Consider the following 13,586-nt stretch of genomic DNA (forward strand, 5'->3'; position numbering starts at 1 on the left):
AATTTGAAATCTTGTGAAGTGTAACGTACCAGGCGTAGGTGTACGATCGCAGTTTGTAACGAATACTATCAGGATAAGATAAGTTCATGAAATTTTAACTAAACGGTGGGTATATACGATTGATCACACGGTTCGCGTAGTTATTTTCAACGGTAAAAGATGGCATACGATTTCCAATAGTTCCTGTTCGCGACACCTAGAAGACAGGGTACGAAATATAGCATATATCCAGTGATACGAATACATGCTTCGTGAGGGTAAATCCACCAAGTCCTGCTACGAATAAGGTAAAGAATAAATTGGATATTTAACGAAAGTTTATTTCAGACTTCATGATAAACCGTTGGTTTTGTATAGAGACTGAATACCGGTATATTTGTATCGTGTATCATATCGCAAAAAAAGCACGATTTTTTTTTCTCGTCATAAACGTAAAAAATAGCTTAGAAGCAATCTCTCAAGGTTCATAGATAAAAGCCAAAGTAAATATATTTGTTTTCCGGAGCAAAAATACAAATTCTAGGTTACAGTTGCATAAATTAGTTCTAGCAATAACCCTGCATACAAGTATATGAATTACCTTAGTTATATTTACTCGTTGGATCAAAATAATTATTTGATTCAATGAACAATCGATGCACCTCGTCTGTAATACGCGATGGTTAGTTTTTCTCTTGCATAAATTCACGTTAGCAAGCGTGCTTTAGTTATCAACGACGGGTAACTTTACGTTTAATCGAGAAGATTTGAACGTTTTCTGATCGAACGACTCGAACGGACGATTCGTCCCTATTTTAGCGCAGAAAGTATCACGTGCGATAAGCATTACGATTTTATTAATAAAAATCTTCAGATACATATCACTGGTATAAAATATACGCATAATTAAAACAAAAATGCATACAAGCTGCGGGAATAACGTTTCACGATAATATATTTTATTTATAAACTATAAATATAACAAATCGGTTTGATCTCTTCATAATATGTTTGTAACAAAAATCCAATGGAACTGAAACATATAATTACACAAATCTGTTGTATCGCACGTTCTTGTAAAGTCTTTTCAATTAATTTACGCAATTAGTTCTAAATTTCCTTGTATTCACGCGTCGTCGAGTCAATTGACTTTTTTTCTCGTACTGTTATGTTTAGCGTCCTGAAAGAAGAAATTCACTTCCCCGTTTTTTTTTTTTTCTCTCCCCTCGTGATTCACGTCATGGATTCAATGTGTCGCACAGAGATCGAGCCTAAATCGACTCACATGTTTTTACTAAAAAGAGAGGGCGGCCTCAATTCTTTTCGTCCGAATCTTGCCGCCATTTTTGAGCTGCTTCTCGTCTCGCGTCGGGCACCAATTGCGATTGCATACCACCTATTACGTTGCTGGTTGCCTCGGTCACCAGAATGATCGGTTTCATAACTGTCGGTGGTATTTGCCGTAACACGCCCCCCACTGCACCAGAGACTCCTTTCTGTTCGTGTTCTTCACTAGCTACGCGCACTAACTGATTCGCAGTCTCACCCAAACCCTGAAAATCCATTCATTGGTTTAGACAAATAGGTTAGGACAAATAGCAATAGGAACAATAGGGAATATTAATATGATTCACCTCTTTTACTAGCAAGTAAGCATTAGTCATTCCTTCGCGAATGTCCAACGGTTGATTGTACCTTTTCCGTCGCCCTTTCTGCCCTCTATTCTTATGCCTGACGCTAGGGCCAGGACTGACCATGTCGTAAGCTGTCTCAGCGGTGCTTTGAATAGCGTATATCAATTTAGAAGTCAATTCTAACGTTGCCATTGCGGTGGAGGTGGTAAAACTGTTCGCGCCTCGTTGCAATCCTCTAATGATCCTACCATCTTTCTGGTACTGTTCTATGGGCATCCAAAATAAGTCTCGTATCCCTTGAACTGTAACAAAAACGTGAATTATTACGTTGGAATGTTTTTTATATCGTTTGTGTATAGAAAATATATCAGAACAGAGATGTCACGCGTTGTACCTTAAACGAAAGAAGTTGGAACATAACGTATACTTACACAATTGTACCAACGAATGCATAGGACCTACACCACCAAGTACACTTGGAAGTTGATTTTTCTTTATGTCTTGTAACCACTCGGAAAGTAAAAACGTTAGAAGCTTATCGATTCCCAGAAGTCCATCTCGATGTGTCAATCTTTTCAGTCTTAATTCGGAACAGTTCAATTGTGCCAGGCCCATTAGAAGGCCCGCTACTGGGCCATGAGTGAGATCTACACGCTTCCCATGATAATCTAATTTAACAAGGACTTCGGGGGAAAATACCACACTCCTGACACGAATTAAACGAAACGAAACGAAACTTTAATATAAAACGTTACACGGGGGAAACTGATACCAATTGCTACCGATATCGTTCAAAACGATCGTACTTTTATATAAATACGTATGCTTACCTAAAATATATCGGTTGACAATCCTCGGTAACCGTCTGCTTCGTTTTCGTGCTCGTTTTACACTCTTTGATCATCAATTCATCCTCGAGAAGTATCAGTAAATTTGGATCTATGCTATCGTTTTGCGACGAATTCGTTGACGATTGAGTATTAGGCGCGGTATCGTTCACGCTCATAACCGGTAAATGATGCGCTGACGTCCCTTGTTTAGACATTGGGGAGGATTGAGAATTACTCGGTGTGTTAGTAGTCTCTAGTATCTGCTTCGAATTATTACTCAGTTCGTTGAAAAACTCTATCAAGAATAATAGGCTGTCCTGGTCTATATTTAGACGCAACGGCAGTAGGCTGAGTTTCAAACAACATTCTTGGCTACTTAGTCGTGGATCCGGTCTGACGTGAACTGCCTTCAAAACAAACATATTCGCGTGAGACTGTCTCGGTTTCGACTCGCTACTGTACTGGTACAAGAATTTATTAATGTGCGAAGATGCCAGCCTGTCTCGAATTTCTATCTCGCTTATCAGCAATATTTGCCTCGCCGCTTTCTCGGTATTCTCCGGATAGATCTCGTGCTGGAAACGCACTTTGTTCAGTTGCAGTTCTATCAGAACGTCGCGTCGACGATTATGGCCACCGTACGCTTTCCATTCGTTCGTGTCTTTAGGTGAACTGAAAGTTCCTTCGAACCACGGCGACCTATCCCTGTAAACATACAAATCACGTGAAACAATGAGACTATATCGTTCGATCAACGTAGAATTTGCATACACACGTTTTCTGATTCGTCGTTTTAGCACGAGTTTTATTATCATTGACAACGACATATTCGTTATTCGTCGAGGACGATTCGAAGTCCCTTCCTCCGTACATGTGCCAAATCAGTGTCATTTCGCACAGGGTGTACCTTGAAACCGGAACAGGGAAATGTCTAGGCGCTTTAAGTAAATCGGTTTTGTTAAGTGGAATCGCAAAATGGTTATCTATTATTCTTAAGGACTCTTGACACAGCCAACGAACTTCCGGTACACCGAGTCTGGGCATAATCCCTGTGCCCGCTTCCTCCCCCAATATACAAAAGTCTTCGTTAGGGTTCTGTACATCGACGTTACATTCCAGCTTGACACGTGGCTCGAAACACATCTCAGGTAATGCATACGAAGAAGGGTGAGACTCATCCGGAAAGAAAAATACTTCCACTCGATTTTCATTTATTAATGCTTTACTGTCCACGCTTGCGTCTGTCCCTTTAACAAAATTATTTGTTACCGGTAACTATTTAATATTCACTTTGGTGTTTAAATTCTATCGGATCGTTTAAATTTACCGTTCACGTTCTCCTTCATCGCCTCTTCCATCAAAGTATTTACACGTTCCATTTGACTTTTGCTCAATGTATTGATACTCTCCTCACCGAGAAGACTCTCTTCGTCCCCCGAACTCGGTGCTATAATACTTTCAATATTTTCTGTGTTTGGTATTAGATCTCCATCGTTCGCGAAATAAGTCAACAGTTGAATAAGAGCACAACCGGAATCCGAACATGTTCGAACATGCAGAACGTTGTTGCTCGCTCTCAGATCCACTCTGGGCGCCGCACCGAACATTCTCTCGCTTAGCCTTAACGACAACTCGAACAACCCTACGTCCATAACGCACACATAGTCTCTCTTTAAGTCTACGTCTTTCCCTAATTTGTTTGATATGAACAATGCCATGTCTTCTGCTATAAAACGCAGGGTTGAGGTATTCGTATAAGCAGCTATGTTGCTGGACACGCTAAAGTTACTGAGAGTCACCATCGATCTCAATGGTAAATGAATTGGCCTGCAATCACAGAAATTTCTGATTAGGTACACTCGGGTACATTTTTTAAATAATTCGAAATAAAGACCTATAATCAACCGCGCAATCCCAGAGATGTAAATGCAGTTCTGTTAGTTTTCTCGACGGTGAGTAGCCGGCGACTGGATTATCGTTCGCGTCGAGAAAATCCGTTAACTGTGTGAACCATGACGTACCGGTAACGCACATTCTGTGCTTCATTGTAGCATTTGTTATGCCCACCGCTACTCTAAAAGTCTACCAGAAAAGAAGATACGGTTACTCGATTTGCTATAAAAAATTATATTTATTCGAGGCAATTATAAAACGCACTTTTATACGATGAGTTTGATGACTAGCCTGTATTCGTATAGCGAGCATCACCATATCTTTGTTACCGTTGTTCGTCCCCATTACGTTCGCGCTCGCGCTGGTTCTGCATATAGAATTTTTACAATGTCGCGGTACAGCGTTGTGAAACCATCTCAATGGGGGCGTTTGCGCGGGAGTAGTCATTAATCCGCAATGATCCAACGATATGTTATTTATCATAGCGCACACGTAGCTCAGATTCGAGTTTCCTTTATGCGAGATTACCGAGAATATCGTTGTGTCCTCCGTGTGGATTATAATTTCTCCTTGTTGGCCAGGAATAACGTTGCGCATAGAGTCACGAACAGGTGTGTACATGCAGAGGATACCTCGATCTATACTCAAAAGTATCGCTAATTTACTCTGACCGTTTCTCGGCACTCTGTTCTGGTGTTGCCTGTAACTTTTATCGGCTGCCGAGTGAAATATGCCTTCCTTGTCCGAATCCGAATCGGAATCATATTGAAGCCCGCTCTTGCACGTTCTAAATCTAAACACAAAAACGTATCGTTGAATTAGAAATTATACTCGCCTACTTTAAACACTATTTACCTAGGGTAAACCGATTCTTGCAACAAGGTAGATGCTAAATCACGACCTATATGACTCTCCACATGTGTCGTGTATTTTGGTCTTGGCGCCGATGGCGTCCATAAAAGAAGATCGATGTTGAATCTATTATACAGTAGGTCGAACAGGTGCTTGGATGGTATTTGGACGGAAACACACGGAAAGTTGATTTCTAGTTGAATTCTGGAACCGCGGGTGCTTTCGTCCATGAACTCTAGCATTTCTACGCGGCTTCCTGGCATAATCAGTTCCTCGCCTTCTCTATTAATGCAACAGAATTATATTATTTTATAAAATGCGAATTATAATTTAGAATGAAGATAAACCTTTGTTCCGAATCGTCTTTGTCGCCTTGTGCATGGGGTGTATCGGATTTGTGGATAACGCGTTTCGAGCTGAACGGTGACGGTTGATGTTTAGGTACGCTCTCCAAAGCTTCGTCCAAGCTGGAATCCGGTTCTCCCTCGGAACTGTCTTCCAACTGACCGCTTAAACGTTGCGGATAAATTGTGATCACTACCCTGGACCAACCAAAACCTTCGTTAACTTGATTCATCGACCCCATATTCTCGTCAGCCGTGACTTTGCCTATGTTTATCGGCGTGTCCGTCTCAGTTTCCGCGTACGAGAACAGCAGGTTTCGAAATTGAATTTCGTGCTTCGCCACATAGCGGGGGAAATTCTTCATCGTAGAATGTATTTGTGCATCGATCAGTTTCAAGATCATGTAATCCGTTCTCACTGATCTTTTCCACCACGGCACCCTATTCATATCGTGCAGTGGTCTTAAATCTGGTATTGGAAACCTATTTTTAAATTATTGACCATTTAAATGTGTAATGATCCCGATGTACTCCCCACATCCGTATTCGTACATTACCTGAGCTTTATCGTACACTGCGACGAAGATACGTTTATGATAACTAAAGAAGTCGAAGAAGTAGGGCTTTCCACGGCTTGGTCAAATAATGTTTGCTGATTCTAAACAAACGTATAATGAAATAATGATACGTTATAATTAATACGCGTGTAATAAAAAAAACTCACGATGTTTTTGTCGTTAGATACAGGATTATAAACACATATCGGTTGCGGATTAAGTAAGGTACATATCCTATCTACAATGGTTATATCCACTTCGCTTTTGCACGGTTCCAATTCAATACTAAAGAACGTAATGAAAATATAATGCAAATATTTAAATGGTACTGACAATTATTCCCGAACGTGTTTTAATACGCTTGCCACTTACTCGACTTCTGTTCGCGGATTTGCATATTTCGCTACTATGGCATATCTAGCATCGTAAATGTCATCGGTCGATTTAAATTTCATTTTAAAATCTATTTTGTTTGCGAAGCCAACATTCGTTAAATTCTCTTTTGGAAAAGTAAGCAGCTCGACGTATTCCGTCGTGGGAGTTCCATTTCCACCGGAGCTGTTCGAATCGATCAAACATTCAATAATTTCTAAACTAGCTAACGTCAATGTTCCAGACGTTACAGAGGTTTCCGTTGTAGTATTTTCCTTTCCGTCGATTACCAGCGGCGCGGCGAGCAATCTGTAATAAATAATCAAGGATTAATTAAAGTATACCGATATAGTATACTGGTATACTGATCGTGCACACCTAATGTGACTTAAATGGCAAGCGTCTAAGAGTAGTTTCGATGCTTTATCAAAATCTTTATTCCCGTATCCAGTAGCTGCGAACATGCCGAGTTGCTTAAAAAATTCTTCCGCCGAATTCTTCATTTGCCGTATACTAGAACATGTTAAACCGCCGCCATCTACGCACGTAGTCAATATATCCTCGTGTAACAGTATTATAGCTATGGAAGATACTCTCACGTGAAACGGAAATATTTCCACAGGAAGACTATTATCCACGCTATATCTATGTTTACGTTGCTTTGGTACATTGATCGCTGAACTTTTTAAGCTAGTACTACTGGACGATATACTCCCGTCCATGCTGATGTTGTTACTTGCAATAGAATCGCTCATTGACGTAGATCCTGGCAATCGCATTGGTAAAAATACATCCTCGTTATCCGATTCGTCTAAAGATGCTGTTGACCAGCCTTGCGTATGCTTCAAATCCTGTTATTTGCGAAACATTTTTCATTTAATATCCCTTCGTCTCTGATACAATTTTAAGGGTCGCGGTATAATTTTTATCACCATAGTACGTAATCCTTGAGTCGGTTGTATCTGTTGAATGAGCTCGCGTTCCACGCAATGAAAGTCGCTACCAGCCATAGGTTTCTCGGTGCACGTTTTCGGCGCAACATTGCTAATGTCTTCTAAATCCGGAGATGCAAGCCCCTGTCCTAATTCTATCAAAACGTGCGCCTGCCGTGGGCTTAGAAACGAAGTCAACGATCCCAAAGTAACTTCTAATTTTACCTAAAGTAGTTGGTTCTTTACTTTTGTGCCTCTGTACATTTTAATGACGCATGCTGCTTAATTTCAATTATTTAAACTTTTACCTTCGGCCCTGAAACACCTTCCCCTTGTTTCAATTTTACTCTTATTTCTTGTCTGCCTGCCAACTTAGCGAACATTATAGGATTCGAGCCGCTTAAATTATTAATAATGTTACCATCTGGAGGAGTTTGCATATTTTGATTTGGGGACATTTGTGCAGAAATAAATTGACCATCCGAATTCTGTAGCAAAAGAATCCAAAAATTTTGCCTTCTATTTCCCTTTCTCTTTATTTTCTTACTAATTCTGATTAAAAAAACATTACTTTAGAATCTGGTGTGGAACCTCTACTCGTTGTTATTACACTTCTAGAGAAAGTTCTTGTACAAGTTGGAAATTCATCTGTGTAGAAAGTTACTCCATCTAAGTAGAAACGTTTTGTTGTGAATGCCGACACAATGTATCCCTTTGTTGATTGACTAGGATCTAACGAAGTACTATTTGGATCCATGCCTGCTTCATCGGAATATTCGAGATTCTTTATATGAATTTCTACCGCGACTCCCGTCGATGAATCCAATGGCACATGCTCCAAACGTATTACAGTATCTATAAATCTGACTTTCACCCTGTATAAAACTTAAAGAAACAGAGGTTTTTATAATTTGATACGCACACCAAGATCACTATATCTGTAACATTCCATGTACATTGTACGTAAATCCTTACTTGAATCTATCGTTTGTGCAAACAATTCCACTCCTTCTAGCGGTTGCAAATTCCCAGTATTGTTAGCATCTTCTTGTAAACATTCTTGTGCAAGTTGCATGCTAGATGACATAGAATTCCACATGGATTCGAACATCGAGGTGCTACTTTTTTTCCTTTGTCTTGGTTGAACTGTCAATCTGAGACTGGTCACCTCCACATAACTAGCTTCGCTGAGCAAAGTCGACCACGGTATGCTAATAGACATCTCTGCTACAAAACCATGTACAAATTCTAACGGCAGATGTTGCTGCTCTCCCATTTCGTTGAGTGCCTAACAGAGAAAATATAAACCTTAGGGAACAATTTTTAAATTTCACATTTCTATTCTTTAATGATACCATTGAACAGGTGAATTGCTCTTATTTACATTGTGTAAAAAATACACATTCCTCGAGCCAATTCTATTATCTTTATCATTGTCGTATTGCGGCTAACAAAGAAATACGAAACAAAGGAAGCACCAGTACCTGTACATCAAGGCTGACATTGGTTACACGACCAGTTCCATTGTAAAGATCTACTGTGAACTGATCTAATGTCAGCTTCTCCTCTAAAAATTGACCAAGATACCGTTGTAGGAGATATCTGCAGGCTCGTTTTTTTATCCCTTGTGACCAGGGTAAGGATCCCAACCAAGACATTTTCTTCTCACGTTTGACAGTCTAATTTATGAAAGGCATGGGATTTTTTGAAGGTCTGTCCCTCGACTCGCTACTTATATGTTAGGCCTGTTATTCGGGCACAATGCATGAAAAGTAATTTATTTATCTGAAGTCCATCTTTCCGACACGTGTCCAGCTTAGCACAACAACTCTTAATATAATACAATGATTCGGATGTAACGGGGTTCTAGCTGCGTAATGTTTTCCTTTGGATGCACTACAAATACACACATACACACATACACGCGTGCCTGGCTATCGGGCAAACACTGGGAAACGAAGCGCTGATGTCTCATTGACTGAAATCAGCTGACTATGGAGAGAGACTATAAGGTTTTCAATGCTCTTTCACATTTGATGCATCGGTGCAATATTATTCAATGTTTCTGTCGCACGCAATATACCAATTCTATTACATTTACTTAATTTATTCTTTCCTGTTTGCCAACAATGTTTATGCATTTTTCTTCCTCAAACAAGCTAACTAACGCACAAATTTATTCGTGACGTCTTTCTTATTCTCGACATTATTTTCATTAAAGTCTCGAAAAGAATTTTATTATCAATTTTCTACGTAGAATGTTGTAACATTATAATTAACTTTCGTTTAGAGGTGGACGAGGTTTTATTTCAATAATAGATTACGAATAGAATCGCTTGTATAATTATTTAGTCATTAAGTTTTTCAATGGAATTCAGATATGCCATTGTTCGTCTAACGTGAAATATGATTTCATCTTATAATTCAAATTATGGTTTTTGTGAAACATGCAACAAGTCGAAAGCTATTTACGTTTTATTCTTTATTCAAATTTGTTATCTAAAAAGTTTTACATCGTGTGTGTGTGTGTGTATGTGTACACATAATTGCATGCATATTCGGAAGGAAACATTACATTTATATTACCGTTTAAATGCATTCTACTTCAATGAAAGAAAGAAAAAAAAGAAAACAATACGTAGTATTGCAAAGTAAATAAATCGTACACAAATATATTTTGCAGTTACAGAAACTTTTTATTTTTTTCGTACAAGTAATTGAGACCTGCGTTTCGAACAAGACAATAGAATATTTTAAATAAAACTGTTCTTATCGAATCGTACTCGGCATTTAGTTATTTGGAGACGTTTGAAAGTTATTAAAGTTTGAAAGGAGTATTTCTGTAAGGTTTACCAGACTGAACGCATCCGAGATCATGTTATCATGTCTGTCGCTGCGTACGCGTTTATTAATAAGTTCACAGTACATAGTGCTTGAATCAATTCGAATGATCTGTCAAAAGATATTCGGCGGTTTGTTAAAAATTAATTAAGGGTAGTAATTTTTACATTACTGCGAACGTATTGTCCGAATAAAAAGTCTCCGATCGTCGAAAATATGGCGTTGACAAATATTTTACTTCTTAGTCAGATATCCGGATATATTGTGGCTAATATTTTGTCACTTTGTATTATCATACCTATGAGTTTGCATCAAAAAGAATTCAGGTAATTTCAGCATCAAGTAAAACAAACAATTATCATTGAAGCGTACGTGGAATGTGTCATTGCTGTAACTGTTTATTTACAGAGGATATTGCCTATTGTTCTCCACGGGTACTTGGCAAGAATCAGATGGACAAATTGTAGTGAACTGGGCTTCGCAAGCTTATTGCGATTATACGATATTCATAGGTGTAATATTATTTGTGACATCTGCGGTACAGATCTATAGGCTTTCTATATTTATGATTCGCGGTGAAGACAGTTCTTTTTTGTCAGCATTCATAGATGTTATCAGTTCGATATTCCTCACGTTGATTACTTTGGTTGCTGCTATTATCGTGACGCTCGGATTTATGACCTGGTGCCAGTGTATGACGAAAAGATTCCCATCGTGCGAATTAGCAGCTGGAAATGATATCGACAAAGCGGACAGAATAGATACGTCCGATTTTCATATAGAATTAGGCGCAGCTCAATTCGGAACCTGGACCAGCTTATCTGTTTGGGTCGGTTTATCAGTTTTTGCAGTATTGAAGTTATTGCGGTATCACCAGTTAGAAAATATGAAAGTTTCTATGTATAGAGAAAGACAAAGATTAATAGAAGCTGCCAGAAGTAATGAAATACAGGAATCAAATTAGGAATGAAAACGTGTTGTATATTGCTTTAACAATAAGATGCAAAGAGGAAATAATGATATTTCGGTGATATTGCTACTTTTATTCTTCAGATAAATATTTATACTTGGTGGAATCAGTTTTTCCAAACTCACATTTTTCTAATTAATGTAATAATTGAAACAATGCATTATGACCTAAGATAATTTCCAAATTCATTAGGAAGAATAAACCAGTAGGATAGTCAAGTTCTTCGAAATAAAAAGTATATTTTATGTTTATAAAATATAATTTATCAGATTGTTTTTAATGTTTATACATATCAAGACTGGATAAGATTACACAGAGCCATTACAGCTAGTATTAACATATATTTAGCAATATAAGTTTAACGTAATTGTTTTATTTAAAAGAACACTAACAATAGTAAAATATAGAATATTTTTATTGTATTATATATTCTCTATAATTCCCATATAAAATATATTAAAATAATAACAAATATAAAATAATCACATGTTTCAGTTAGTTCAATAGCTTTTAATAGAGAATATCGATGATATAAATTTTATAAGTGTAAAAATTTACGAGAATGTATATAGAGTAAGAATTTCATATTAGAAACGATTTAATTTAAATATATTTTGTAAATATCTATGTAATATATTCTCATAATATATCTGAATCATAACTATACACCATTTATTTATGATATTAAACGTTTCAAATGAATAAACAACGTATCGTTTGTGTAAAAAATATTACGGTTAAATTACAGTGGTAATTACAGTGGGCAATATCAGTGGTTTAAATTACTTCTCTACATATTCCAAGACTGTTTCTGCGACTTCCTAGAGGACATTGCCTTTTAGGCGGTTGAATTATTATAAAAGGTGCAATATCTATTGGTATGCACTCCAATTCAAAAGTAGTTTCGTTTACTCCTAACACTCCATTTGGAGCACAAGGACCACCTATAGTTCTTAGAGAATAGCATGTACCATTGTATGGTACTAAGCCATTTACATTACAGGGGTTCTTGATACATTTTGGAACAGCTTCATTTTTAGGAAGCACCACATAATCCTGTGGTGCACAAGGTCCTTGCATATAAGCTTCATGGCAAGTATCGTTTAAAGGGAAATACAAAAATCTAGGCCTACAATCGCATATCCATGTGCTTTTGTTTCCATCACCAGGATAAAGAAGCATATTTTGGGGGCATTGACCCGGTATAGATACTGGAATACGCTCTGTTATCTGAAAGGAAGTATTTATTAAATTTCCATTGTTATACTAGAACATAATTTATATTATACATAATTACCACTGCATTGTTGCCACTAATATGAGATGTCTCTTCATCATCTGGGAATACAATATCTTGACACATTATAATATAAATCCATATTATCAGTGTGGTGCCAAAAATTATCCACTTCATTTTACATGTACAGTATTGTATAAGTTTTCAAATAATACTGTAACAGATATTTCTTTTCTTATATGTATATAGGTTATTTAAATTTCAATTTAATCCAAATATCAATATACATTATCAATTACTTATTAATGACGATTCGAAGAGAATTGTTACTTATTATTGATGATACAAATGACGCTTAATATACTATATTTCTTTAAATGACCTCACATGACCCTGGGAAATTTCAAGGTCAATCATAGCACTATGTATTACGCATTTGCGATAAATTTGACGTTTTCCTCCCACTGTTGCTAAATACGTGTACAATTATATCTTTTCAAGAAATAAATATGAAAAATACATATAAAATCAACTATTTAACAAATATAAACAACACTGCTTAATTAAGAAATATATTTTTCATATTTTGCAATAGCACTCCTGCAGAATTTCTCGTCCTGAACACGAACCTGGGAATAGAATTGTTCTACTACACCTCTAGTTTTAAAAAATCATGTTTTTTTGTAAAAACGTATGATTTAAAACAATAATTAGGTAATGCGTGAAATTTACAGGCACTAGACAACAATTACCTAGTTCAATTTAATCTTAAAGGATAAAAGAGAATTTCTGCGATATATTAATATATATTTTTATTAAATTTCATAGTTTTGAATAGCTACAAATGACCACCAAAATTTGAAAGAATTAATTCGCATACTTTTTAAACATTATCGTTGCATTTCAACAAGCAATTCAATTCTTTACCTAACACAAATTTTCTGCACGATATCGGTTTCTGTAGATAGTTCTGAAGAGGAAACTATTTAGAAAAAGTGTTGGAATGGATTTTAATTGGAATTGGTCGAGGAAATATTAGTCTGGAATAATTGCATGATGTTTTGCCGCGGTAAGTTTTGAAAGTTTAGGGAATACGTGCATTTTTAGTATTTTTGCGTAAGTTTTTCTCTCGTATATAGTTTTCA

General features: G+C 37.1%; 3 protein-coding genes across 6 annotated transcripts; 1 reads left to right on the forward strand and 2 right to left on the reverse strand.

Moving 5' to 3' along the window:
• Positions 1 to 914: 914 nt before the first annotated feature.
• Positions 915 to 9,373, reverse strand: LOC122398885 (autophagy-related protein 2 homolog A). The gene is made up of 19 exons (XM_043399146.1): positions 8,878 to 9,373; positions 8,369 to 8,681; positions 7,965 to 8,278; positions 7,702 to 7,881; positions 7,394 to 7,618; positions 6,840 to 7,312; positions 6,462 to 6,770; positions 6,257 to 6,374; positions 6,090 to 6,190; positions 5,536 to 6,015; positions 5,192 to 5,470; positions 4,601 to 5,129; positions 4,338 to 4,525; positions 3,771 to 4,270; positions 3,219 to 3,690; positions 2,444 to 3,148; positions 2,045 to 2,319; positions 1,614 to 1,915; positions 915 to 1,532 (listed from the first exon to the last, which is right to left on the reverse strand). Exons 1-19 carry the CDS (start codon positions 9,049 to 9,051, stop codon positions 1,293 to 1,295), a joined length of 6,177 nt encoding a protein of 2,058 aa, XP_043255081.1. The 5' UTR covers positions 9,052 to 9,373; the 3' UTR covers positions 915 to 1,292.
• Positions 9,374 to 10,292: 919 nt separating this feature from the next.
• Positions 10,293 to 11,589, forward strand: LOC122398859 (transmembrane protein 179). The gene is made up of 2 exons (XM_043399101.1): positions 10,293 to 10,560; positions 10,643 to 11,589. The coding sequence occupies exons 1-2, from the start codon at positions 10,451 to 10,453 to the stop codon at positions 11,196 to 11,198; spliced, it is 666 nt and encodes a 221-aa protein (XP_043255036.1). The 5' UTR covers positions 10,293 to 10,450; the 3' UTR covers positions 11,199 to 11,589.
• A 279-nt stretch (positions 11,590 to 11,868) lies between these two features.
• Positions 11,869 to 13,414, reverse strand: LOC122398860. Of its 4 annotated transcripts, none has more exons than XM_043399105.1 (3): positions 13,369 to 13,414; positions 12,502 to 12,655; positions 11,869 to 12,434 (listed from the first exon to the last, which is right to left on the reverse strand). In XM_043399105.1, the coding sequence occupies exons 2-3, from the start codon at positions 12,616 to 12,618 to the stop codon at positions 11,982 to 11,984; spliced, it is 570 nt and encodes a 189-aa protein (XP_043255040.1). In that variant the 5' UTR covers positions 12,619 to 12,655; positions 13,369 to 13,414; the 3' UTR covers positions 11,869 to 11,981. The 4 variants fall into 4 exon arrangements, with proteins under 4 accessions (XP_043255040.1, XP_043255039.1, XP_043255038.1 ...); XM_043399104.1 differs by having other exon boundaries at positions 13,322 to 13,405; XM_043399103.1 differs by lacking the exon at positions 13,369 to 13,414 and adding an exon at positions 12,729 to 13,082.
• Between the last annotated feature and the right edge of the window lie 172 nt (positions 13,415 to 13,586).

The sequence above is a fragment of the Colletes gigas genome, unplaced genomic scaffold (genome assembly GCF_013123115.1).
Source record: "Colletes gigas isolate AHSC1104 unplaced genomic scaffold, ASM1312311v1 Colletes_gigas_Sc00012, whole genome shotgun sequence".
Lineage (NCBI taxonomy): Eukaryota > Metazoa > Arthropoda > Insecta > Hymenoptera > Colletidae > Colletes > Colletes gigas.